General features: G+C 41.5%; 1 protein-coding gene across 2 annotated transcripts in view; it reads right to left on the bottom strand.

The window, feature by feature from the left end:
- GLI3 (GLI family zinc finger 3) overlaps nt 1-27,998 on the bottom strand; it is a gene marked incomplete at both ends in the record, with an annotated part of 185,724 nt that overhangs the window by 55,013 nt on the left and 102,713 nt on the right. For both annotated transcript variants that reach the window (XM_079538404.1, XM_079538405.1), the window contains 2 exons: nt 3,892-4,038; nt 10,234-10,439. In XM_079538404.1, coding sequence (XP_079394530.1) covers nt 3,892-4,038; nt 10,234-10,439 — 353 coding nt within the window. The remainder of the gene's footprint in view (nt 1-3,891; nt 4,039-10,233; nt 10,440-27,998) is intronic.

Genomic DNA, 27,998 nt, shown 5'->3' with positions numbered 1-27,998 from the left:
GAGAGTGAAGGTTTGTTTAGGAATGTCACCTTTATGGAGTAGACACTATAGTTATAAGAAGCCAGCAGTAGATAGTGAAGACTTGAGTGTGCCAACAAAAAACCCAGCAGGTGTCAAAAGAAAAGAGCTTATTCCTGGGATGGAGATCAATTCTAAAATAACAGATATCTATCTCTATCATAAATTTCAAAAATGAAATATGCCATCCAGCAAATCTGCCCATGAATTTGATTTCTGAGTTGTAGTTTTTAGCATTGCTTAATCATTTATAAGGCAATCTTCAGACATATATCATTTATTCTATCTCTTTAAATCAAGTTTCATCAAACCTGTTTTATTCCATCCCTTCAAATCAAACTTTTTAGAACTCACCTAAAGCAATAGTTTCTGTTGAAGGTTATGAACATAGGAAGTTCATTCTGAGTATGGAGAGACAAAGCCCAATCAGAGTGAGGATATTAATATTGACAGTAAATGAATCTAGAAACCTCAGGAACGCGCTTACCTTCTACTAAACACAATATAGAAGCACAGTAAAATTCACTCTCCAAGGGAAATAGGTAGACACCAAACCCAAAACCTGTGACTTCTGAAATTTTCTAAGTGTTTAAAAGACAGTTTTGGCATCTTTCCATCCACAACAATGAATCACAGTCATTGCTACTGTCAGTATCTTCCCCTAGTTACTTTGACATTGCAGCTAACATGTATGAACCCTTAAGATTATTCAAGAAGACAGGAAGGACCTACTCAAGGATTCTGGACACCAAAACAGCAGAAAAACATTACAGCAGCAAAGGGAATTGTGGTCCACTCACAGAATCATAGAATGGCCTGGGTTGCAAAGGACCACAACGCTCATCCAGTTCCAACCCCTGCTGTGTGCAGGTCGCCAACCAGCAGCCCAGGCTGCCCAGAGCCACATCAGCGCTGCAGATGGGGCCTCACAAGAGCCGAGCAGAGGGGGACGATCACCTCCCTCTCCTGCTGGCCGCCCCTTTTCAATGCAGCCCAGAACACAGCTGGCCTTCCGGGCTGCAGGCGCACACTGCTGCCTCATGTCAACAGAGCACACACGATCCTGGCCTTACCCTCCCACAGCACACACTGTAGAAGGTTCACGGACACTGAAGTTCAGAGCTTCAAGAACTTTCTACTCCTTAGGCAACATTTGATTTTCCAGTTAACTGTTCTCACTTGGAAATCGGTCTTCAGCACAACAAAAGGCCAAAACCTGTGCAAACTGCATTTGAAGTGCTTTTGTGCGGAGTGTATGCTGTTGCTGGAATTATTATTTATACCACAGCCAAATTACTGTGCTATATGCTGTATAAACACACAATTAAGAGACAGACTTGGACTAGCTTCAGAAAATAAGAACAATATCTTGCAATTTGGTTGTTGCGTGGAATAAATGAGCAGGAGTCTTTGAGTGACTGAGCTTGCTCAGAATTTGATAGCAGATAATGAGGGAAACTACCAATTTCTCATCTGTGTTCTTTGACGAGACTGGGCAAAGGTCAAAGAGTACGTTTAACATAACCATATAAACCCTCAAAAAGAAAGACCCAAACAAATGTCACTGCTTTGCATTCATCACTGTACTTAGTTATTTAATGCAAACATGGTCATTGTTACTGTTGGAAAAAAAGTCTTAATATTGGCTTCCTGCTAATTGTTTTGTTCTCTTTTCTAATCTAAAACTCTGACAAAGAAGAAAGGGGTTTTCTATAGCATGATGAATGATAGGACATTCAGATTCCTATTTAATGACAATTAATTTACTGTATACCCATGCAAGTTAAGATACTTTTAATTAGTTTTTACAAAGTAAAAGGGTAACTTCATACTCTATTTAGATAAAAGCAGCTATTGCCTGACTAAACACATTCTCATCAAATACAGAAGGTGAGCTGAGTGACCTCAGTAGGATTGGTTCTTATTTTAATTCTCTATTTACTGTTTAAAAATAACCCATTTGCATAATACCATTACACATTTTTTTTTGTCTTTAACTCTGAAATAATCCCTAATTGAAAAGTTGCTGCTATAATGAACTACCGACGTGTGATCTTAATTTTTAAAAACAAACACTAAACAAATTAAAGAGCACATTTCAAATGCATTGCAGCTAAAGCTGTGGACAGCAAACACTCCTGTTAGAGCAAATACTTAGGTACATTTTATGAATGGGCTGAAGTTATGGGCAAAGGTCAACATGCTTCCCCTTTAATAAGAAGGGGAAATGATAATAGGCTCTAGGATGCAAAACTGTAATTCTACAGAGATTACAGCATATACAATCTCTACTCACACATCCAGGTCCACTATTTGTACTGCAATGTCTTCTGATTTTCTCAGGTTTTCCAGCACACATCTATCCATCTTTCTTTAGTCCATTAAATTATGTCTGCTTCCACATAAGTAGTATAAAACTGCTAACTGCAGGCATTCAGAAACTCCATCCTTGTAGGAACTAAAAACATTGCAAGTACAGAACATCTCTTAACTTCAAAGAAGTAATGCCCATTTGTAAATCTGGGGATTTTTCCTTGCAACTGAACACAGCAGCAGATTTATATTACCTGAACTATGCAAAAAAGAGTTTCCATCCTGCCCTATTCCGCTTGAAATACAAACCAGAAAGTATTCTTAAGCTTTTAAGCACTGAAACCTGCACATTAAGTTCTGGTCAATACTCCATGTGTGGGTTTATAATGTTCCTGAAGTGGGTTCAAGGTATTTTACTTTACTGTATCATCACTGTGCACGCAACAAGCGCAGTATATGCACACTACCAGTGCAGTATGAGATTGATAAACTGGATTAAAAAGTCCTTCACTATCAAGATATTACAATCAAAATAGTTTGTCTCAGCCAGTTCTATGGCAGTCTGTCATGTCTCAATCTTGTAAAGATTGCTGGTCAATCGATTATTTCATCCTCCCAGGCATGTGTTCTGAGGGGTAGCTACCCATATTCCTGTGTTTTCAGAGAAGAACCTCCTAACTCCCACACTCCTTGGATCAGCAAGCATAGCAAGCAGCCAAAAGTGGGACACAAGTGAGAAGGAACCACAAGCTAACAAAGATTTAAAGAAGCTGTGGGACAGTTGGACAACAAGGTGATGTAATGCTATTGTACTGCTCTGTACAAGAGAGCACGAGTCATCAGTGCTTGATTAGTTGTCACCATTTTTTATTTCTCTTCTGGAAGGAACTATTTCATCCCAATAAGCACGAAAGCATCTTCTAATTACTCTGCATTACAATTCTGGTTGATCCAAATAAGTGGCAGCAAGCAATTTGGAATAGGATGCTCTGTTTTCCTCCTTCACCAGAGAGGAGACAGACTGAAGATCTGAAAGATGCTGAAATGGGTAAAGAATGCTCTTAACGTTAGGGAAAACTAAGTCAGGATCCTTAAGAATTCAGCAATCTGCTTCATCTTATAAGCAGTCTCAAAGTCTATCAGTCTATGATACAGAATTGCAAGCATGCTAGCTCTCTAAGGGGAACATGCTCTCCTAATGGGAAAACATAAGCAAGCCTTTTATTAATAGAAAGCTCAGAAGGGGAAATACTCACCCTAACGATGCAAGTAAGTTACTGACTGAATAGAAAAGGACCTTTTCAAAAGCACTCAAAGCACAGCGGAAATAAAATCGACAACCCACATTCAGGAGCAGTCCTGTTCCTCGCCATGCTTTCTTTCAAAGTTTACTTTCAGACTTAATGTAACACTTGTTTATCCGGCAACCAACATTCAGGTCCTCCAGCCTCAACAGGAGACTTATGCTGACTCCTGCATGGAGACCTCTGGGGCCAGACAGGAACGATCCATATGATTCCCTTCGCAGGACTACCTTTATTTCTAGAAAATGTCACTTACTATCCATGGCATGAAGATACTCCATATGAAGAGCACCAGCTCCAGCAGTGGCAGCTGAAGGAATGATGTCTGCGTAAGGGCTGCGCTGGCCTGCCAACAGAGCCATCTGATGGTAATATTCAGCTGGACTGACGCCAGCATGTGGAGCTAAAAGCACAACATAAAAAGCAGCGTTATAATGACGTAAGGTAAATGCAAAGGAAAGTTTTATCATATTGCTGGCTTCTCTGGCTATTAAAACAGCTTGTTTATTTTGTAACGTAATGCAACATCTGCACTATGCCACCACTGGTCAGTGTGTTACAATCAACGATACTGCAAAGACACCATTCAAAAAACCAGCACGATGTAAAGCATTAATGAGCTCTGTGACCTCATTTTTTTAAGTTTATTATGAAGTGATTCAAGAAGTGACAGGCTGACAGCAATGTTAGCTAGTGTATGATTTATTCAGTCACATAAAAAGCTAACCACCTGAAGGAAAACCCTGTTAGAGTTTTATTCTCATTTACCTCATCCTTGGCCCAAAGGAATCCATTCCTAAGGTAACAACATGGCTCAGCTTCAATAACCATTCGAGTTTCTGGAGTCTTTGCTTGGAGGACCAGAAGAATTACACTCACCATGACAGTGTTCATGTAAGTTTAGGAAAAAACAAGGACAAAGCATGCTTGCAGGACAGGTATCTGTTGTCCATGTACAGTGCAGGTCTTTTTTGGAGGACAAGCTGAAGTCGGTGAATGCACGCATCCCATCCTTCAGAATTCACACATAAGTATTTTTTACTTAACATAAAAACACTTCTGCTCAGTCAGCCTCAGACAAGAGAGGTTCTACGTCCTCTTATTGAGCACAGTGATGATTCTGACAGTGACTTGCATTAGCCCTTTTCTCCTGTAAAAATGATGTCTGAGCTTTCCGTTCCCTTGTAGTTTTCATGTATACCATCAACTAATGGGTAACTATGGACAAACACAAAAATCCATGTCATTTTAATATCACCTGATTTCAGCAGCCTTCTGGAGGGTCACTTCATGGGCTTCTGTGACAAGCACTCATAAAATGAGCAGTTCTGACCTGTCACATTATGCACTTTCTCTTCCATCTCTGCTTGTCCCACTTGTAAAACAGCTAAAATTTCCCTTCACGTGCTCACCAGAAGGTGGTATTTCAGTACATAAATTTGCCTAAAAAACTTTTAAGTTACAGGCTGCACAACAACAGACAGATCGTATATTCTTCCATGTCATTTCATAACATTTCACTGTATCTACTAAGATTTTTCTTTAATTCTACTAACAAAATCCTGAAGGGAAACAGGATTTCAAGCTTGAATTTTGTGGATTACCGACTTACCTGAATATTCTTTCTTACACAGTAATAAAAAAAAAAAAAAAAAAAAAAAGGATAATTTATGCTTACATTAGAGAACTGGATTCCAAATGCAAACTTGAGAGGCAAAGTATCAACACTAGTACTAAAAGAAGGAAAATATGGAGAAGAGCTAATTCAATAGCCCCACTTCTGAAGTGTGCTCCCTGCCTTTATCAAGGAGAATGGAAGAAAGTGTTCTTGATGTTACAATGAAAACACAGACAACTTCAGGAAACTTTCAAAAAATAGAAGTGCATTGAGCAAGCACAGAAATGGCGTAAAAACTGAGCTGAGAGAAATTACAGATTGTCAGTATTTTTTCCAAATTACAAGTTCATTTTCAAATTCAATATAATCTACCTCATCCACCAACACTTTCTGTGAAATGGCAAGAAAAACATTCAAACCAAATCTCAAAAGAAGAGTAACTCACACTGAATCACTGATTTTAAAGTTTTACAGTAGCAGGCAACCACCATATCTTTCCAGACACGCTTAACACACTTCCTGAGCTTTCTGACATAAGCGTCTGGGTTAACTAACAATAACATTGGCTGCAAAATTTAAAATGAACTGCTGCAGAAAATATGGCAAGCTCATAATTGCATTAGAGAGTGTTCCATATGCTGAGAAATGCTCTGGTGCTCTTTAAAGATCATTCCTTACCTTCTTCAAACATAAAAAATTACCCTAATAAATGATGTATCGCATGAAGGGTAAATGAAGGGTAAACGGGAAGGATCGCAGCACTGAATTTTTCTCCTGTTTATTTCTGGGTAGCTTCAGCTTTGTTCCTTTCATTTTACGAGAGGAGGAATCTCCTTCTGTGCTTCTGCATTTGTGGGCATCGCTGAGCTTCATTTCACCACTCGCACAACAGGAATAATGGGCTCAGTTCTTAGCCCTGCACTGAACACCTGTATTGTTCAGAGGAATCTCTGGCCAACCCCAGCCCCCTTGTTCTGCTGAGCCAGGTGAAGTGACAAGGTACATGATACTCTACCATCACTACTGCTATGGCAGTCATTAGTTACAGCTGGCAAGACTTGTGGTGAACGTGAAACTGCTCTTAGTTATGTTACGGATTGTTTTGGCTCCTAGCCATCCCCAGATCTGAGTCGACAGACTGTGTCCAATAGAACCTAATGACCTAATCACATTGGCCTAAAGCAATTAGGGTGGAAAGAGAAATCTTGGTAGGACTTTCAGAAGAACAGTAACAACTTCAAAGCTGTCAACTTTGAAATGCTATACAACGTAAGCCGTGATATTCGTTATGTTGATGGTACTCTATGTGTGAGTCTCCCCTTAAATCGTAGGATTTTTAATTTCCGTTGTAGCAGTGCTCGAGCCATAATTTGGACTATCTGATCCCAGGAACCTACACTGGAAAAAAAAGCTATTTTACTGCCTATCTCACCAACCAGAAGACAAACTATGGATTTCAGGGAATAGATTTAACAGTTTTTCTATAAGCATGTTGAAATATCTCCAATGCCTTCATTAGTTTACTGTATTTTCATGAGCAAGGAAAAAAGCTTTAGCTAGTATGTATAACTTGTGTAGCTTGTACTAATGAAAAGCTAAACTCGAGTAAAATGTCAGTAACCAAAGCATTCATGAGCACTAACTCAATCTGTGTTGTGCAAATCTAAGTGTTTCCTGCCTTCTGAAAGCCTCTGGATACCCAAGGCATCTACACAAGCCAGGCAGGTATGAGACAGACTTAATCTGGTGGCAGCTGGAGCCAAGGTAAGATACTCCAGAGACTTCAACTGACACCAAGCACCTAATCTGTAGACAAGTGGCTCTTAGCACCATTGTAGTTATCACAGAATCACAGAATTATAGGGGCTGGAAGGGACCTCTAGAGAACATTGAGTCCAACCCCCCGGCAAAGCAGGCTCCCTACAGCAGGCTGCACAGGTGGGTGACCAGACAGGTCTTGAACATCTCCAGAAAAGGAGAACCCACAACCTCCCTGGGCAGCCCATTCTGTGTCACCCTCATCATGAAGAAGCTCCTTCTCATATTGGTGCAGAACTTCCTGTGCTCCAGTTTATGGCCATTTCCCCTTGTCCTGTCCCCACAGACCACTGAAAAGAGATTGGCCGTGTCCCTTTGTCTCCCACACTTGTAACACTTACAAACATCAATCAGCCTCAGACTTCTTTTCTCAAGGCTGAACAGACGCAGGTCACCCAGTCTTTCCTCATAGGGGAGATGCTCCAAGCCTTCTATCATCTTTGTGGCCCTCTGCTGGACTCTATCCAACAGATCCCTGTCTTTCTTGTACTGAGGAGCCCAGAACTGGATGCAGTACTCCAAGTGATGCCTGACTAGGGCAGAGAAGAGGGGGAGGATCACTTCCATTGACCAGCTGGCCATGGTCCTTTTAATGCACCCCAGGATCCCTTTGACCTTCTTGGCCACAAGGGCACACTGCTGGCTCACGGCCATCCTGCAGTCCACCAGGACTCCCAGGTCCTTCTCCACAGATGGAGAAGCAGGTCATCCTCCAACCTGTACTGATACATGTATCACCATTATTCCTTCCCAGATGCAAGACTCTACACTTGCTTTTGTTAAACCTCATCCGGTTTCTTGTTGGCCGGCTCTCCAGCCTGTCCAGGTCCTACTGAATGGCAGCACAGCCTTCCAGTGTCTCAGCCACTCCTCCCAGCTTTGAATCGTCAGCTACTTGCTGAGGGTGGACACCTTCCCCTCGTCAAGGTCATCGATGAAGATACTGAACAAGACCGGACCCAGCACTGAAACCCCTAGGGAATACTGCTGGTCACAGGTCTCCAAACAGACTCTGCATGGCTGATCACCACCCCATGAGCTCAGCCAATCAGCCAGTTCTCAACTCACCTCACCATCCACTCATCTATCCCACACTTTCTCTGTTTTGTTATGAGGATGTCATGGGAGGCAGCATAAAAAGCCTTGCTGAAGTCAAGGTAGATGACATCCACTGCTCTCCCCCCATGTGCCCAGCCAGTGATGCCATCACAGAAGGCTATGAGGTTAGTCAATCATGATTCCCCCTTGATGAATCCATACTGACTACTGCTAACTGATAACCTTCTTCTACTGCAATTGCTTGGAGATGGCATCCAGAACAAGTTGCTCCACTGCCTTTCCAGGAAAAAGGTGAGACTGATTGGCCTGTATTTTCCTTGACTTACGAATGAGATTCAGATTCAAGGGGAACAGCAGGACAAGGGGAAATGGTTTTAAGTTGAGGGAGGGAAGATTTAGGTTGGATGTCGGATGTTCTTTACAGAGAGAGTGGTGAGGTGCTGGAACAGCTGACCAGAGAGATTGAGGATGCCCTGTCCATCCCTGGAGGTGTCCAAGGCCAGGTTGGATGGGGTCGTGGGCAGCCTGGTCTGGTATTGAATGTGGAGGTTGGTGACCCTGCATGTGGCAGGGGGGTTGGAGATTCGTGATCCTTGAGGTCCCTTCCAACCCCGGGCCATTCTGTGATTCTGTGATTCAGCTACTAAAACCTAAATGCCTGCTTTTAGGTGAGCTGAACAGTTCTGTAAGGCTCCACACACTGCACTACCTGCATCTCACTGGATGTGAGACAGAAAAACAGTAATGGTAAAATAACAATATTTTTTTCAAAATATTTACTAACTTAACAGATATATTATGTTTATCCTATATCAGAAGTTCCAAAGCTCCCTGAGTCAAAACATGTATTTCTAAGCATCCAAATTGTTAGTTCAGAATATATATGTTTAAGTTTTAAGATAATATCTGTGTTAAAATTAAGATAATATCTGTGTTAAAATTAAAAGAATTAGTAAGGATTCATGCAACCTCAAGAGTGCTGCTAGAAAAGTCTTATGTGCATGCCATACAGCTTGACTGACAGTAGGTCATTAAAATTTATTCTCATAAGAATATGCACCCATAACTAATGGATTAACTGTAAAGGTATATGTTCTTGTAAGTGAGGACTAATTAGTTATCCATTTGGATAGGGTGCACTGCTCATTTTTCAAATTCACCTAAGAGCAGTTTAACTCTGTTTGGTAAGTCTCTGCAGATACCAGCATGAAGACTTTTCCCGTTGTTACACTAAGAATTTAATTATCTCCACTCTACATAGTTGTCTGCTGGTGTGTTTTATTTTATTTCTCTTAATCAAATATTATGATTTTGAAATGTCAAATTACTTACTTTATTATTGAAAAACCTACTGATAACAGACTGAGGCCATTCGCAATTCTGTTCATTGCTCACTTTGCCAAAATTCCCACTGAAACAGGAATAGGAACAGAAAATGTGTCAAAGTAACAACAAAACCTACAACGGAGGTTCACTTCAGCCCAAATAACCTAGAAAGCAATAGCTATGCTCACACTAAGACCCGAAGTATCAACATTTCAAGTACGCTCACCACTTTAACTACGGTGGCTTGTCCTGATCATTAGCCACTTTAACAGCAGTTTCATTTGGCCATATCATTGGCTGCAGTAAACTCACATAAATCTACAGGATAAATTTACCAAATCCGAGCATGCTTTACGCAATCAAAAAATACTATTTGAATCAACAAGCCTTTTGCACCCGAATAACTTAGTGGAACTACGCTAATTTATTCTCACAAAGAATCTAGCTAGATTCAGTGCAGATACACAGGATTTCTAGGAATCACACCCAGGATCTGCTCCACAAACAAAAGATGTCACAAGCCATACACCACTCTTCCAGCTTAAATTCTGAACGAGACAAGGCTTCTTTTTTTTTCTTTTCCCCTGAAGTTTCAACATTTGTGAGATGTACAAATGAGCCACGATAGGCTGATGAAGTATTGAAACATTTATGACATAATGAATATGTCTGACAAATCTGCTGAAGCTGCTTTGAATGAGGGGGAAAAATGTTGACAAGATTAATATAACTTAAGTTGCTACAATGACAGAAAACAGGAAGCCTGTCTTAACCTACCGTCTGTTGGGCTGAGTCCACGGGCTGCTGAGATCATGGACAGGGATGGGCTGCTGTGCAGGGAGCGGATATAGTCCATGTATGGGTTAATGTATGGGTGAGGAGTGCTGAAGGGAGACTCTGAGGCCGCAGCGGGATTTCTGTGTGGGGAAATTCTAATGAACGGAAGATCTGAATATGTTGGGCTACTAGATAAGGCAGAAGGCCTGGAAGACAAAAGGAAAAAAGAAAACAAACACGCCAAGTTATCTATATGATAAACAGAAACAGTTTAAAGGTAACATACTTCTGTCGTGAAGAATAACAATTGTGTTGCACATGTAGCAGCTTCCACAGAATTCGACTGCCCCAAAAGAAAAAGGAAAGGAAATGAATTCTTCTCTGTACGTATTATTAGCAACATTTCTCTGGCCAGTTTTAAAACAAGCTTATATATGAATTAATCTTTACATCCCTCAGTAACCTTTCCCCATGGAGTGCAGCAGATAATCACTTCAATTATGTGAAATATGCATCCTGTATACCAGATATTAATTAATGCCTCAACATGGAAGACATACTGAGATGCTGAATCACTTTCATCTCAGAACCATGTCTATTGGATAGAAGTTTTGAGTTAAAGAAAGTGCCCACTATCTTGATTTGCCAGCTTACCCTTCTTTAAACAGCAAGACTGCATGTCTGCACAGAAATAATTTCAGAACATCCAAACTTTGTAAGCCATAAAGACAGTCAGGGCCTTTGGAGCGCTTTTTGTTCACGTCCCTTCCTACGAAAGATGCTGAAAACTTTGTGGCAAAGGAATGGTAGACTGCTGCATATGTTGGCTTTTAGTATGGCACAGGAGACAGATGCCTTTAACAAGCCCAAAGCAATTAACTCTATCACCTGCACAAACAGAAACATGTGTAGCCTTCTCAGTCCACGTGTACAAATCCGTGATGAACCAAGGCTGAAAGCTGAGCTCACAGCTGACGCAAGAGAAGTAATCTTCTGTAACTTTCCCCACCATCACACCCTGACAGTATGACGGCATCAGGACGACCAATGGAGACCCTTCTATCACAGCACCCAGACTCCAAAGGCACTGGAAGAAGTTCAGATTTCATCAGCAGGGGTTGGAGTGCCTGCCCTTGCCGATTTGCTCTTTGGCAAAAATCAGTGATTGAGCCCGTCATGCACTTGCTGTAGTCCAACTGGCTGATCTGAATTAAATGGCTTTTCTTGTCCCTATTTTCCCAATTAATTTAGCATATATATACAGCACAAACTTGGGCAGCAGCTGCAGGAGTAGCAAGAGCAGACTGTTCCTTTGATGCTGCTAGCTTACAAAGAATAATAAAACAAGAAATGTATCTTTTTTCTTTTAACATACATATACCATGATCAATGGAGATAGCTGTCATCACCTAAAAGGTCAATGGAACATGATCTTACAGGGGAGGTAATTCTGCCCTGCTATCAGCTCAGAAACACCAGCTTATGAATGGAACAGAGATCAAAGTTATGCATTCCTAGCAGGACATGCGTTTCCCTGCAAAAGCCACAGAGGCTCATAAAATCTTATGGAATAAAGATTCTTCCTGTTGCGCTTTTCTCACTCTTCCCCCTTTTCCTTCCTTATTTGCCTTTTGTGTGTTTCTTGCCCTCACAAGGCTTTTTGCAATGTAAGCAATATCTCCTTGCTCCAAAGCTTGTTACAAAGCTGCATTGGCTGTGTTAGCAACAGGCATCAGCAGTGGAATCGCTCCTTTGGCAGTCCAGTAAAGTACCCACGAGAAGCCCGGCTGCTCACCATTCATCATGTTTAAAATACATGCAGCAGTAGAAACCAGGAGCAGTTTCCCTCCACTGTGCAATACAGGCCCTTCCTTCCTCACAGAGGTTTTCTCTGCATGTTTTTGAAGCATCTGTGTTTTGGAAACACAGCTTTGCTGGAAACACAGCCTTACTCTTGCTGGTGCTGTGGAACTCGAGCAGCCATGAAGCATGAGCTGTCTTGCAGTTTCCTGCCATGCTGAGGGTGGAATGCAGGAACCTTAGAATTCATGGTGAAGTAGGAAGCTAAAATACCACAGCTGGGTATCACATTACAGGGTGAATTTCCTTCCATCTCAGTGACGAGGAAAATATTGTAGCGTAACAAATTCAACCTTAACAAAGAAACTAACTTTGTAAGCTCAGTAGGTCACTCTACAAATCATTTCCTCTAAGCTCATATCTGCTCAAAAACCATTCTGAAACCAAACAGAGGGTTGACAAGCATGAGCCCTGGAGCTATGTGGTGCATTTAGGGCAGAAAACAGCTTTTGAAGAAAGCTGGGTCTGTGTTACCCTAGTGATTCACTCTCCAACTGGCCAGAGCAAGCTGCTATGGCAAGAGCAAGAGGAAGAGTTGGGTTCTCAGCCTCTTGCTTCAGACCCAGTGGGAGCCATCCAAGGACACTGGGACTTGATTCTTGCCTCCTCTGCACTAACTCTTGCTCTCTTCTCCTCTCCCGTGAGGACGCTGCAGAAAGGACACTCCTTTGGGTCACATCAATCAGCAGTAGGCAGTAGGCATATAAGCAGTATTAGCTAGAGACAGAAAGAAGGAGTCACGAGATCCCACATAAAATTCCAAGCTCTGGACTACAATGTTTACTAATCTCACTCCAGCATCTGATTTTAACTTGTTGCTATCTTCTCTATGTGCTTCTAGCCTGTACTTTTCTCATTCCTTTGGGCTTCTGGACCCTCATCTCCCTCACAGTTCCATTCTCCCCCTGCCTTCATCTACTCTCAGCTCCCATTGCCTGGTCTCTCAGATTTCTTCAAAGACAAATCACATACCCTTCCCTTCCTTCCCCTTCATGATAAACTTCAATACGAACATCTTTTGAATTGTTTAACTTCCTCCCTCAAATTAAAATAATAGTTCTAGAAAGGGTGCAGCCAAACAGACTTACTCTTAGCTGTTGCCTTCCAGTATTGCATCTGATCTTAGATTGCAACCTCCCTACATGCCAATGAAGAATGACTGTTTTCATGCACAAGTAACACGCTACAGCCCAGGACTGGCTCTGCAGACACTCAGTCAGTGACAAGCAAATCAAATCTCCAGATGTGAGTGGCAGTTCCTCCCAGGCTTTTTATTTCACATGTGTTTCAATCCTGGCCTGGGTCTGAGGCTACGACATGGGACTCAGAGAAAGTGACTTCAGTATGAGAAAAGTCAGGTACATCTTCAGTTACACTGCTTGTCAATGTATGCCTCATTTGTAAGCCACGGGAAGGCTCTGCATTTTCTCCTACACGGGTGTTTTCCTGACTTACATATTTAGAGCACTGAGGCTTCCCATAAAGAGAAGAGTCTGCATCCAGAGATCCTGCAAACTCAATTCAGATTTAATAAAATACCTATGATACTTCCAACAATTACTTGATGAGGGAGGTTCCTACATTTGGGGCATCAGGCTGATTTTATTCAATGCTCAATAACACTGATTACACCTACGTTCCAGATGCATAAGAGACATTAAGAGAAGCAGCAGAAAGCAGAGCTAGATGTGAAGGTGTCTCCTCCCTTCTGTCCAGACTGCCTTCCTTTTCATCACTAACACACTGAAATACTGTGAATGCCACACAACTGCTGTACCTAACAGTACCTGCCTTCTCACTGCCTACCCATCTGCAGTCTGCCACCTTCCTCCTGCTCCTGTCCAGACTCTCAAGCTCTGCAGATTCTCAGGTTCTCACCAGGAGAACAGCACACAAGTGCCAAGGCAGTGAGATCAGCGTAAAGGCAAGCAGGTATATTTTTTTTTCCCGTTAGTCATGACACTTGTCTTGATGAATGTTACACAGGTGTCTACAGAGCCTTAAAAACTCACATGGTCACACCAGTTCAGCAGCTGCATGAATCAGATGCATGGGAAAGCACAAAATGAATGAAACTGCTAAACTGCTTTTTTTTTTTTTTTTTTTTTTTTTTAATTTCTGACCATTGCTGAGCTGTAGGTGAGCTGCATGTAGGAATTCAGCTATTATTCATAAAATTGGTGAGTCATTTTGTTCTGTCGCTTGCAGCTGCAGCAGACAAACTCTTCACAAAAAGACCAACCACTGCAGCCAAGAGCAACCAATTCCAACGCCGCTTTGGAATTCAGCCATCACAAAAACTAAACAAAGTACAATTCCCTTTTCAGACCACTTAACTCTTTCTTAATTGGGGGAGCGAAATTATAGGATACTAGAAGCTGATGTAGCAAGCTAGTTTACACTTATTTCAAAAAGATCTGCATGCACAGATCATTGCCTAGCACTGTCCTGAAGTGATCACATATTTCTTTACATCAGCACTGAGAGCAGGGGGTTCTCACACCACACATTTTAGGTTGCTTTTTGTACGCAAGCATGAGATGAGTTTTAAGTGCAGAAGACCAGAAACTCTGAATTCAAGCAGATATGCTATTCCTTTCATTGGAGGCTCATTTGTGCAGGTGAAATACTGCTTTCGGGCTAGGAATAGGGTGCAGGCAAAAATCCAGAGGTAGGTAAGCAAACACAGGGCTGGCTGACTACACAGCCCTTCAGCCACCCTGCCTGCTCAATGCCGTATGGGCATGAGTCAGGAGAACAGCTTCAGTCTCTGCTCTTCAGCGCCAGCGCAGTAGGGTGAAATGAAAAGCTGCCATCTCAGCTCCGTGTGTTAGGCTGGAGAAGGCACAGGACATTCCCTACGTTCCCGGCCACAAAACTGAACAAAGCATCAGTCTGAGACACGGCAAAGTGAAGGTGCAATAGGAGACAGAGCCAAAGACAGAACTGGAGATAAGCTACATCACAGCTCAGATGAGTCCACGCAGTAGAACAGCTACCTCTTGAGCAGGCTCCAGGCTCATGCAGGAGCAGGCCAGAGACAGACACACTTACAGCATAGCTCAGGCAGGGACTGAAGGCCCTGGGCTCAGCTTCTGGGTATGGGCAGAAGTCCTGGGTGAGGCCACTTGAAGCAACTGTGGTCTGGAGGTTCCCACACTGGGCTCCTTTGGAGTCCTTAAACTGCTCTAAAACGTGCCACAATATCAACACAGTGCATGTAATCTCTGGATTTGCATCCCTTGCAACTGTGAAAAGTACAGTACTTCCACGCTTGTCAGAGAATGCACTGCAGTAGCAAAGTTTGCTGGAAGCAGATTAAAGCCACTCAGGACAGTCACAAAGGTGTGTGCCACAGGAAGGTCTGGATCAACATCACAAAATTAGTGATGCACTAGTGTTAAAGAAGCCATTTGTCACAAATAGTTTCCAAGCTGCTTTATGTTGAGATCAGGCAAAAAACTCTTCTAAAGCATAACCTATCCTAAAACAAAAATTAAAAAATCACGGTGATTTAAGCATTTCCTGCTTAAATTAAAACTCCAGGACTAGAAATTGTCCTGGAAATTGTCCTAGAAATTGCCAAGTTTTGTCCTGGTAAGTTACTAAATGGCTCTTTCACAAATCTCTTGAGAAATACATTTATATTGAAAACAGCAAGTGACTAGTAACTATAACACTGTAAATATGACACTGAGCTGAAGTTATAGATGGAACATAATCTATCTCACAGAACAAAGCTTGTCAACGAAGAGGGATGAAATATTGTAACATAACCTAATTTATTATTGCCTTTTCATCCATCTTGTTATATTATGAAAGTGTCAAAGTTCAAACCTTGATATTTAATCATTTAACGGCACGTTATTCAATGCGGAGCAAACACTGATGGCATAACTTTCATACCAATGATACCCATGCTGTTTCTCTGATATCTGCTCAATTCAGTTCTTGAAGAACTGAAAAATGTTAAACTCATTAAACTGCCTACAATTCTTTTCATTGGGCTGCACCCAAAATTTTAATACATGCAATTGCCAGTAGATCACGGGAGATAAACTAGTATTAAGTGCTTTCTTGCTAGGTAGACAATCCTACTTTAAAGCACATAGCTGAATCCCACTGGTAACATTTCCCATGTTAAATGACTATTCTTGTTTGATATCATACGTTTTTGGACAGACTGGCCTTTGGCACCAAGAGTCAATAGATGTCTAGAAAAAGCTTGTCATCTCTAAGACTGTAAGGCATGAGCCTGAAAATTCAAGCAAGAACAACTCTTATAGCTGTGAGTAGACCAAATGATCAAGTTATTCCTCACTGTTACAAGTATATTCACGGCTGTTGATCTTTCCTAAATCAGGCTGCAGCAGCTAATTACACATCTGAATGAAGATGGGGAAGATCACGAGTCAAACAATTATCCTGCTTCTCAAAATTTTTAGTTGCTACTGTACATAAACTGAAATCAATGGGAAACTGCCCACTGATTTTGTTCTGAAGTGATTGTGGATATACTCTTCAAAAGCACAAAATGCTGACCTAATTCTGCTGCCCCTAGAGCCATCAGAAAACCTTCCACTACCTTCAATATAACAACAGTGAAGCTGGCATGGACGATTTTTAAAATGCAATTCCACAGCCCCTTTTCCCTTTTCACTTCTAGTTGAATTTGCAAACAATCAAAAACATAAATGCGCAGTATGGGAAATCAATAATATTTTTTAGTACTTACTTTTTTTTTTCCTTCAGAAATCATGTCTTAAAATAGGCAGTCCGTTCCCCTAAAATCATTCACTGCCTTCAGGAAAGCTAAGCAAATGATTTAGAATGTTTGAAGAATGACAGTTAATTGAATAAACAGAAATGTCAGCGCTCTTCTCGTGATAGAGCTCCAAATGATACCAAAATTAAGCCCAGTTCGGTGCATTTTGTTAATGGTGGAAAGGAAGAAAAGGGAAAATTGACAACAGTGTAATACTGAAGTGAGAAAGAATGTTGGAGTTCCTTTCCGTGTTCAATGCTTGGTCAATATTTAGCTTCTTTCACTCCAAGATTCGTATTAGCACTACAGTCAGTATGAGGAAGTGACAGAATCACATCCCTGTACTCAGTAGGTACATATACTGTAACCATGAATGGGTCAGTGCCTACACAGCTTACACACAAAAGCAGCTAGATCAAGATCCTGGGCTCCACCACTTATCTGCTCTGTCACCTTTGACAAGTATGCTGACTACGTCTTCAGATGTTTCCCCAGATGTAAAACTGTGTTAAAGTGCTCAGAGAGTACTTGGTATCTACAAGGTCAGACCGATCGACAGTATGCTACAAATATTTCCTCACTGAGACAAGGACAGGATCTCACAAAATGTTCAGTGCAGTTCTGCAATACAAATACGTAGAATACACAAATAACTTCACAAAATTAAACCGTACAGTTGTACATAAAAAGATAAAAGTGACTGTACAAAGGATGTTTGTGGTGCTGGGAACACACAGAACAACTAGCTGATGACCCACAGCAAAAGCAGATGACTCTGGTTTCCCATTCCTTTTATGTGAAGTGTTAACATTATGTAGTTACAGTTAAAAATTGGCCACATTAATCAACACACCGAATCCTTAGTGATTGCATTCATTCCTTTTTTACAATTGACAGACTGCCTGACTGCAGATCTGGCTTTTTACAAGCTTCCTCTCCCACCTGCAAGACTTCAAAAATAACCCAATTAAGAATTTGTGTGCTCACTCAAGATGTGTTTATGCTGTAAAACAAGCAAACAAACAAACAAAAAAGCCAGTGAATTTTCATTCCATTATTTAACTTCTTTTTCTACACAAGGTCAGCTGTAACTGATGACCTTCATCCCAAAGTAACAGCTGTACTGCACCAGGAAGCAACCAGTACTTCTGATGCCACTGGATATATTCATTTCTTCATTGCACAAGTCCTGGCTTGAAGTCCTTTCATGTGTTTCTTAAATGTGTACAAAGATACTGGTTTGATTTTTTTCCAAAATGTGCATAAAACCTCGTACTGCCTCTCAGTATTTCTCCAAGCTCAGGCTTCATATTTTCACCCTCACATGATGATATTCTCATTGTAACAACCTGCCTTTCCTTTTTCTGTTCCTTCCACCCCACCAACAATCTCTGTCACCTACCTCCTGGCACACCTCTGAAGCTCCCTGCAGTTGGCCCTCAGTTTCCCCCAGCTGGCCAACAGATTCAGTGTGAATTCCTGCTTATAGAGTTCCTTGTATTTGCACAACACTCACTCAATAAAGCTGACCCTGCACTGAGACGTTTGATGTAACAGCAAGGGAAACAGCAAATTATTTTAGTGAGAACTATTGGTGATCAGTGGACGGTTGGACTGAGTGATCCTGTGGGTCTTTTCCAATCTTGATGATTCTATGTTTCTATGAAATAAAAGTAACACTAGCCAGATCTGGCCATCTAGAATTTTCTTTGCTTGTTTCTGTTTGAGCTTTACCAAGGAATTGCCTTATCTCACTCAGTGCACGCTGACTATGAGCTGTATAAATACAGTAGGATCCTACATCTAGCACAGCCAAAACTCATGTTGGTAAACTTTTCCTCCTTGTTTTTACTCAATTCCAACTCTATTGATTTGTGGTCACCATCTTACCAAGAATTACGTAACAATGCTGCACTTGATGCACAACTCTTGATTGCAAATACAGAACAGATCTGTATTCCAAGTAAATGTTTTTCAAATAAGCTCAGAAAATATCCTGCTACACACGAGCCCAGTGACTGCCATGGACCTCCAAATACCGCTTCCTCTTTAAGATATGTGGAAGGGAAGCAGGAAAATCTAAAATGTCTACAGCATGCTAATAACCTGTTGTTAGTAATAACAGATTGGACGTTGAAATTACCAACTGCATTCCTACAGCAAACTTCCACGCTCCGCAATTCTCCTTTGATGCTCCAGAGGTGGTCTCATTTGCCATTCAAATTTTAGCCTCCTCTTGGCTACAGTCATGGCCAGCCACACTTGAAATGTTTAAACCACACAGGCACCACCATAAGAACGTGTGGGCACATATAAATTCTGCCTGTGTTCCTGCTACCCCTTTCTTCCTTCCCTTTCCCCTTCCTCTCCTCTCGCAAAGCAGCAGGTCAAAGGAGAGTCAGAAGCTTTCTCGCACTTAATGCTGTTAAGTCAGCTAATTGAATAAACATTTGTTTAACATTTGCTCCTATTTCACTAATGCACTGTGAGAATGAGAAGAATTTTATTCCCCTTCTCGCCTATCCTCCCCCTTCCTTCGGAGTGCCACTAGCTGTTATCGCGGTGACTAATGTGCTGTATGTGGCCATTATAGTCTTCAACTCCGAAATTACACCCGGGATGAACGATAGGCTCTGCCTGTATGCTGATTGGAGTTGGATGATGATTGATTAGAAGGAAGTCCGGCTACGTAGCCATGCAAAAAGAACTGCACTGAGCCACAAGCTTAAACACTACCGAGCGTTTCACCAGTGGCTTCAGAGCTATTAGATGTTTTCCTATTAACAACATTTCTCACATCCAGGTTTGTGCATTTTATCTTCATTCTTTCAAATCCTGAAATTGCTTGGATAAGAGCGTTTTATATATATTTATACGCTTTCTAAGAGTAGCCTGAACTTTTAGGGGAAATTGAAGAGGCTTTGTGTCAAGTACAGCTAAATCCAGCCTTTCTATATCAAACCCCTGCTAGAAAATTACTGTGCAGATGATAAGGCTGAAAGATATAATAAAAAGTGACTCTACTCAATTTACACTGCAATATTGGTATGACTGAATATTTTTCATTCAGCTGACTGATAAAATCACTAAACTGTATTGCAGATAAATAAAGGAGGCTTCTGTCAAGAATAAACACCATTAATCATGAAGTCTCACCCTCTGAGTTGCTGTGCTATGCAACTGCACAAATGCACCATCACAAGTGGCATGTTACCCAGTACCTCTTTTCTTTCCCTACTTTTCCTGGTGAGGCTGCCTTCTTAGGAAACTTCTTTTTTAAAGTGCATTTACAGAATTTAACAGTCTCGGAATAGCTTTTCCATTCAAGTTTACAGGCAATTGCAACTGAAATCTAAATTTCAGCGACAACACGTTCAGCCAAAAACTGACCCTGTGAGACAAAGCAAACCAGTGCAGCCTTGCTGTAAACCCAGTGTTAAGAGTGAGAAGTCCATATTGAAACTGGTGAAGGTGAGCTCTTTGTAACTCTAAAGCTGAAACAAATACAAGCATTTCATTAGGAGCCCCAAAAGCCCTTTACTCCCCACATCACATTTTCCACAGGTTGCATTACACACGTTCACTGTTTCCAAATAGATGCCAAGAATCTCTTTGAACATTCAAACACAAAAATTTCTCAGCATTGCAAATCTAACTGAAGAGAATTGATGGCATTCCTTTCCAAGATGGCCTTATATGCTTAAACCGGACGTGCTGAAAGAGAATGACTGTTATCCAGCAAAAGCACAGTCAGAGGAAAAGAAAACCAGACAACTTAGGTAACCTTTTCGTAACCTGTTTTAGAGCAAGTGATGATTCAATAGTGGCCATGTTATCAAGCCAGAATGAAGCAGTGCCCTACACACTAATGAGGTTATAAAACGTACTTTGGTCTTCATGTTAAAAGCACTTAGCAAGTAGTCTGCTCGGCAAAGACCGACTGCGTGCTGGAGCACAGGACTAATCACACAGGCAGGAATCAAATCGACTGGAAGAATTAGGAGACTTGTGGCCCCGAGGAATGCAATTCATGCAGAAAAGCAGTTGTCAGAGCAAGGCCAGGGAACTGTGTGGGAAGAAAGCAAAATAAACAGCTCAACAAAGACAACAAAGACGCTCGAATAGTGGCTTTTCTAATGCTTGAGTACACTGAGACTTCAGTGGGTGCATACAACAAAAACCTCATCAGTGAAGACCTCTATCCAAGCAGATACACAGGTGAATGGCGCACTGGTTCAAAAACACTCCGAAAATGCCTGAAGTTCTTAAAAAAAAAAACAAAACCCTGACATTGTACAAAAGAGAATGAACACATATGTATGCGCATGCATGACTGGGAAAAGAAGAAAATGATCCAAATGGCACAGAGATGAGAAGGGAGCTGAACTGGTTTCGACAATCACTCCTGATTTATCTCACTTCTGTTCACAGATCAGAACGCAATGCAGCCTGCACGCAAACAGCATTCCTGCCCATAAGCACCAAAAACCCACTGAGAAAAACTCCTCAGGATCCCCTCTGTCAGATCTGTGTGCACCAGGGGATTGCCTGGCCAGAAAGAAGGGGTCGAATCTGGTCTCCACCTCACAAGTGCCAGTGATGGGTGCAATTTGTGACAATTCATTAAATTTTGAATACAACTGAGATTTGAATTTCACAACACACTGTTCTCTTACAAACAGTGTTTTCAGCTGATGGGTTATTACTGCCATAATTTAATGTACTGAAATTTTTAGAGATCTATGCTCATACAGTACTTACCAACCGTAAGTACCTCTCTCCTCATTATTTAGTTCCCTCACTGATGATTTTTATAAGCCCTCTCTGCCTCGCACTTGCGAATGTCACACTTACTATTGTTTCAGCAAATGTGAGTTTCTTTTCTTCCCTTAACTCCTCTGCTAAGGCAGTAGCAAAGGAGGCAGCAAAGGAGGCATTCTTCTGCCTGGTGAAGTACCTGGAAAGCCTCTCATGTTACCTCAAGTGAATACTCCCTTCAGTGTCTGTTCTGTAATGCCAAGAAACATTCTTTTTTCTACATTCAAAAACGAAGCAAACCAAAACCCTCTGCTTCTGTCTCATGAATCTACTATAGGTCATGTCCACAATATTAGAAAAAAAAGAGATTTGGGGAAAGAGAAAGGCAGAAAGCTTTTTTTTCAATTCTAATCATATATGCTAAAATAAGATCTGAACTGCTAAGGCAACAGCAAGTTGGCAATAATAAAAGACAAATTCAGCGACTGAGTGTCTTTCACATTGCATTTGCTACCTAAGTTTAATTGTGAAGGGAACCTGTGACTAAAATTTTAAGTTTAAATACTACAGTCCGAACAGAAAGAGTGATCTGAAGGTTCAGCATCAATCATTTCTGTTGAGGTATGGCTGAATTTGTTTTTCTCCTCTGTACTAATGACAGTAAGCAGTTACTACAGTTACTGTTCACAGAGACTAGTACCTATTTCTGAATACAGAAGATATCAGCTGGAATTTCTCCCCTAATCAGCACTCCTTGCAATTACATAGATTTATAGAAATTACTGCCTGTATGAGATGCACAGTGTATCTTCAGAAATGCCTAAAAGCAGTCCAGAGCAACCCATGACACTTACTTTGGGGGAAAAAAAGTGATTTTGAGAGTTGTCCTCATTACTGCACCTCAGTGGCATTACCAGGTGTATGAGACACTGCACCTAAGAATGCAAGTCAAGGAGTCATCCTCTGAAAACACAGCTGCTTTTCAGCTCTGTGTGAGCAGCTTTATCAGTTATTCAAGCTCTCTCTGAGCACCACTGCAAATACCATGCAAGCAAAAGATTAGTGTAAACATCCACCAGGGCAGCAGAGTTCACAGCTGGATGATGCACAACGCATAGCAAAGGTGAATGCTGCAAAGTCGAAGTTTGGAGGGAGAAGAAATGGATAAATGGATTCTGCTGGGAGCTGCTTCTTGTATTTTCAGAAGTCCAGGTGTGGGGGCTGGCTGGGGTGCAACCACACCATAGTGAGACTCTCCAGTCAGGTGAGGTTTCCTCTCACACAGGTCTGTTTCCCTGTTTGAAATTGCAGGCACTGAAAGCCACTGAGATGTCACGCAATGTGCACTGCAGTTCAGTTCTCGTAAGTGCTGAATATATAATGACTGAAATACCACGGCCATCAGAAGAAGCAAAATACAGACTTCACCCAGCAGTTCTTGCTTTATTTGTGCGTATCACTGGAGGTTAAAAGCATTCCTTGGGCAAAGTAACTTTTAACTACTGTAAGGCTGTTAAGGTTCCACCAATGGAGACACTGACAGTGGATCACCCTTCTCTGGTGCAGACTTTTAGCAGTGCTGTATGCAGGTTCCTGTTCATCACTGATGAAAATGCATTACTGATGGTGGGGATTACATCAAAAAGCAGTTTAGTAGCTAAGATCTTACTCAATCAAATGGTGTTATCATGCTCTCTGTATCTGTCCTAGTTTCCAGGCACATAAATAGGAGGCATTACTTTTGGAGCAACCTATTTTGTTTCTTAAATAGCTATCTACGCATGCAGATGAAAACTCCAAAAGGAACAAACTCACCAACTCAGGGCACACCTACATCAGCAAGGTAACCTACACATTCAGTCTAATCACAGGGGTAGAAATGCAGTTCCTAGAAAAGCCTGGTGTCCTTGGATAGAGAACAGCAAGCCAAGGGGGAAGCCAGCTATGGAAGGTTTCTTGGTACTGTCCAGATGATGTATGCTGATAGTGATCTTCCACAGAGAAGAAGAGAACCCCTGATTGCCTCTGGTCATTCAGCTCCTGCCCTTCCTGCCAAATGTGTCTACAGCGTTGTTAAATTGGCCTATTCGTGATGGTGGCCTCTATAAACTGGACTAGACTATCAATCTTTTCTTACACAGGCCAGAGAAAAAGCCATGATAAATCTAGGCTGAATTTCAACAGATACAGGACAGAAAGATATTTATCTTTAAGGAGATAGCCACTTGAGTCTGATCTGTTTAGAAAATCTCCCTCATGAAATACTCCCTAAATTTCTGTTGATAAACTTAACACCGATGGTCACAGCATCTAATAAATACTACTTTTGAGCTGACGTTTCAGTTTGTTCCTCCAGAAGGAATGGATTCCTGGCACATTTCTTCAGAATGTCTTTTTTTGCCTCTGTGTCTAATCTTTGTGGGGTCTCCAGAAACTTACCAACACCCCCACAAAATTAACTACAAATGCAATTGTAAGCTATTGCAGGATCAGATCTACAGATTCGATGCTGGAAGGGACTAAGCAATAAAAACAAGGCAAGTACACAGAACCCAGCTTCCATGAAAAGCACCTTCTAAAAGAAAGTCCCAAGTCCTTCTTTGGTCATGTAAACTAAGAACAAAAACCAACTTGTATGACATTCCAAATCACTTCCTCTGTTAGCTGATAAAATCAGTTACAGATGTGGACCCAGTCCACCCTGAGGTACACATATAAAACACTCACAGCGCCCAATCCCTTGGGTGGATTGCTTTTTTTCTGCATCACATAATAGAGAATAGTCAAGGGGCAGCCAGTCAGTCTCCTGCACCTCAGAAGCACATCCAAGAGAAGCTCAGTCATCTGCTTTCCGCCGCAAATGTGCAAACCAATTTAGACACATCCATACATACAAATAATATCCTAAATCGAGCCAAGGGTGGTAAAACCAGAAACAAGGTGGCATTTAACTTCTGTTTCGTCCTCCTTTTGGAAAATTCTGATTCTAAATTCAATCCATATTCTAACATTATAGGAAGTATAGTTGGAGGAGGAGAGAGTCTAAGCCAGACTTAGATTGTGTGAGAGTATGATGAAGATGCTCTGTGTTTCTACACTGCAGATGTACTCACTGCTCACATTTCTTCCAGTTAATGCCTGCTCACACTTTAGGGACCTCTCATTCACAACACAGAAATCTCACCACTACACTTAAAAAAGAAAGCAAAAGAAAGAAAGAAAGAATGCTAAGACTGTAACTTTTCAGTTCTCTTTGAACCAAGATTTAACGTGAGTGGAAGAATTGTACTGAAAAAAAAGGAGTCTGTCACAGTCCAGTACCTCACAGGCCACTGCAACAAGTTTGACAGCAGCCTCTATAGAGTTGGCTTGCTTCTGGTTCACTGCACATGAATACCACAGTCAATATCTGCTCACTCGACTAATACTGCTGACTACAACACAAAGAACACAGGAATTTTGTCCAAGAAACCACAGGCTCAGAGCCTCTGAATGTGCACTATATTTAGAGCTTGCATACTTTGCAGCAGATAATAGAATGAGATAATAGAAATTTCAAGAAGCAAAACTCTAGCACCGAGGCTCCTCTGTGTATTTTTGGTTAAAGGTTAAATTAATGACCAACCAATCTGTATGTTCTTCATGTTTCTGTGCATGAGTATTTTCCCTACTTGTTTTGTTCAAGTTTTCCCTCTAATTTTCCATCTTCCTCAGACTGCGTAGATTCTTCTATCAGTTTTTATGAAAAAAAATGGAAATTAACTCAGGGTAAGTCACTTTCTACATTCAAGCAACTATATCCATCTTATTATACAAAAGGAGTGCATAAGCATGCACACAAATATACATGCTTGTACTTACATCTGCACACGGGGAGAATCCTAAAAGCTCCAAGGCACGCCTACTTACTCCTCAGCCTGAAGTAAAATGTTACACATGCAGAGGTGTCCTCAGGCAAGACTTTTGCAGCCATTCCCTTTGTTTCCATCAGCTCTTAACTTAGGCTGGCTTGAAAGTTTGCCTTAGGGAACAACTTTTCACTGGCAGACAGGAATTTGTCTAAGTACTGCTACAAGCCCAGATGGAGTAAATCAGCTCAGTGGCAGTGCTGTCCAGTGATAATACCTCAGTGCTGATAAAGCTAGAAGCCGTTGCTCTTTAGCACCATAATCCACGCAGATCACTTTAAGAATCCCTTTTGTTGGATTTAGGTCTCCCAGATGAATTTGTGCCAGCCTGCCCACAAGTGGACTTGAAGCAATGCTCACCAAAGGCCTTCCTTTCTCTTTCCCCTTTGCATCACACCTATGAGACGTCCTGCAATTTGCTGCTACCAAGGACTGTATTACTGTGAATGGTGACCAGTTAGCAGCCTGCTGGCAAAAGCGTGCCTTTCTCAAAAAGGCTGGGGACCACACCTTCTCCAGCACCTCTGGTTCTCCATGGGGCAGGATGGAATGCGACCTAAATCCTACTTACGCACATTGCTTTCTAGGGCTGCCGGCACCACTGGACAGCCTCCGGAAGCTTGCATTGACAGCAAGAAAAAAACAGAGAAAGATGAGACCTGACTTTGCTTTTTTCTTATCATAAAAGAGGAATAGAAAACTGGGGGAAAGTTTCTACAGAGCAATTTTTAACGAAACATATTCTCTTATTTCAATTGCTTTAAGTTCCCCAGCCATGCCAAAAACAAGCTCACTGCATAAGAACAAAGACCCTCTGTTAACATAATATTTATCTGCTGCTACCGTTTCTTCTTTAAAAATCTGTGGTTCGTAGGTATTACAATTAGCTACTCCAGAGAAAATGATTATGCCACGAAGTATTATCCACAACAGAAACAGATGAATGATGTGAATCAAATTTAATCTGGTGCAGTTAGAGGCAATTCTGTTGGCTTTCGTGCATATGTGCTTGCTAAAAACAGAGATAGTTTTTAGCAGTGAATCCTTATTTGATCTAGAATTTATTTGCCAACATAGGAGATTTTTTCTATAAGATACTCTTTCCTCAACATTGTCTCTTTCTCTTCTAGTAGGAAGAGAGCACATGCAGAAAACCCATGAAAGAGTCTGGCAGAGTTTGCAGAAATTTCATATTTTTAAAGGAGAAACAGTAGCAGCAGTGTAACAGAATCGAGGTAAAACAGCTACACTCAAAAATGTTTTCCTATTTCACTGCATGAGCATTTTTTCCTCCAGCTGTCTCTCGGTATCACAAACGCAGCCGAAGCACCGATCCTTTCCTGCAGTTCAGTATGTGCCACGAAGTACAGAATAATTTGTTTTAAACTTTTCCCAGTTTCAGGCCCTTTCTAAAAACATGATCTGTTTCTGAAGTCGTTCTGAAAAAAATTCTCTTGCAAAAGAGAATTTATGACCTGCAAGTCTAACGGTAAATATTACTAAAGAAGTAGCAACAGCTGAACAAAACACTGATTCACTGTTCCAAATGAGGCAATGCTATATCCTGCATGAGAAATCACAGTTCTGGCTTTGACTCGGGCCCCCTTTTCCCCAACTCGTGAAAGGCCTGGCACTGAAAAAAAACCTCTCAACTGCAAGTTATGTGTGGGCATGCAGCCTTGCTATTTCACTTCTGTGAATCCCCATCGGACAACACTCTGTCACCAAGAGGCTGCCTACAGAGCCTACAAGATGCACACTCGTGGCATGAAACTAACACCAAATAACCTTAACAAGTCACTGAACCACGGTGCTCACTTCTCAGGAGCTCACTATAAAAACGCCCCTGGCTATTTGCAGCTGCTTCTATCCTTGCTGCACCTTCCCCACTTCCTGGGCAGGCTTCTTGGGGTGCTTCCCATTCAACACAAGATTTCTCCCTGCTTACAGAAAATATTTTCACAGGTGATTTTGGAAGGCTTGTAACTATAGCTCTCTTTTCAAGATCCCAGCCTTTCTTCTACTGCGGCTCCAGGCTAAACCGCAGAGCTTCTTCCAAGCCTAAAAGTAATTAAGGACAATCCAAGCAGTGAAGTTTTTCACACTGGGTGGGGCGAAATGATCCAGGAATGCTCAGATAATCTGCGGAGTTCCTTGCCAAACCTCCAGTTTACAGACAGTGATGTAAAGCCGCAGGTAGAAGATTTTAAAGGTTAAAACACATTTTTAAAAGAAGTACGAGCTTAGGAATGAAAGCGTGATGGAAAAATCAAGCAATCGGTGGTGATAGGGCTGAGAAAAGCTAAACATTCTACCAACTGTATGCCAAGCAGTTTCTCCTATAATTAAGGATATTTTGCAAGGCCAACCCTTTAATCTTTTCACATTTGCCTATCTCCCACTATACTGCGTGGTCCAAACTCAGAGGGTGATGAAAGCTGAGTACCTATGCCTGCCTTTCCTTTCCTTTCCTT

This window comes from Tetrao urogallus, assembly GCF_951394365.1.
Source record: "Tetrao urogallus genome assembly, chromosome: 7".
NCBI classification, from domain to species: Eukaryota; Metazoa; Chordata; class Aves; order Galliformes; family Phasianidae; genus Tetrao; species Tetrao urogallus.
The sequence above is the reverse complement of the archived record's forward strand: the minus strand, read 5'-3'. Positions and strand labels throughout refer to the sequence as shown.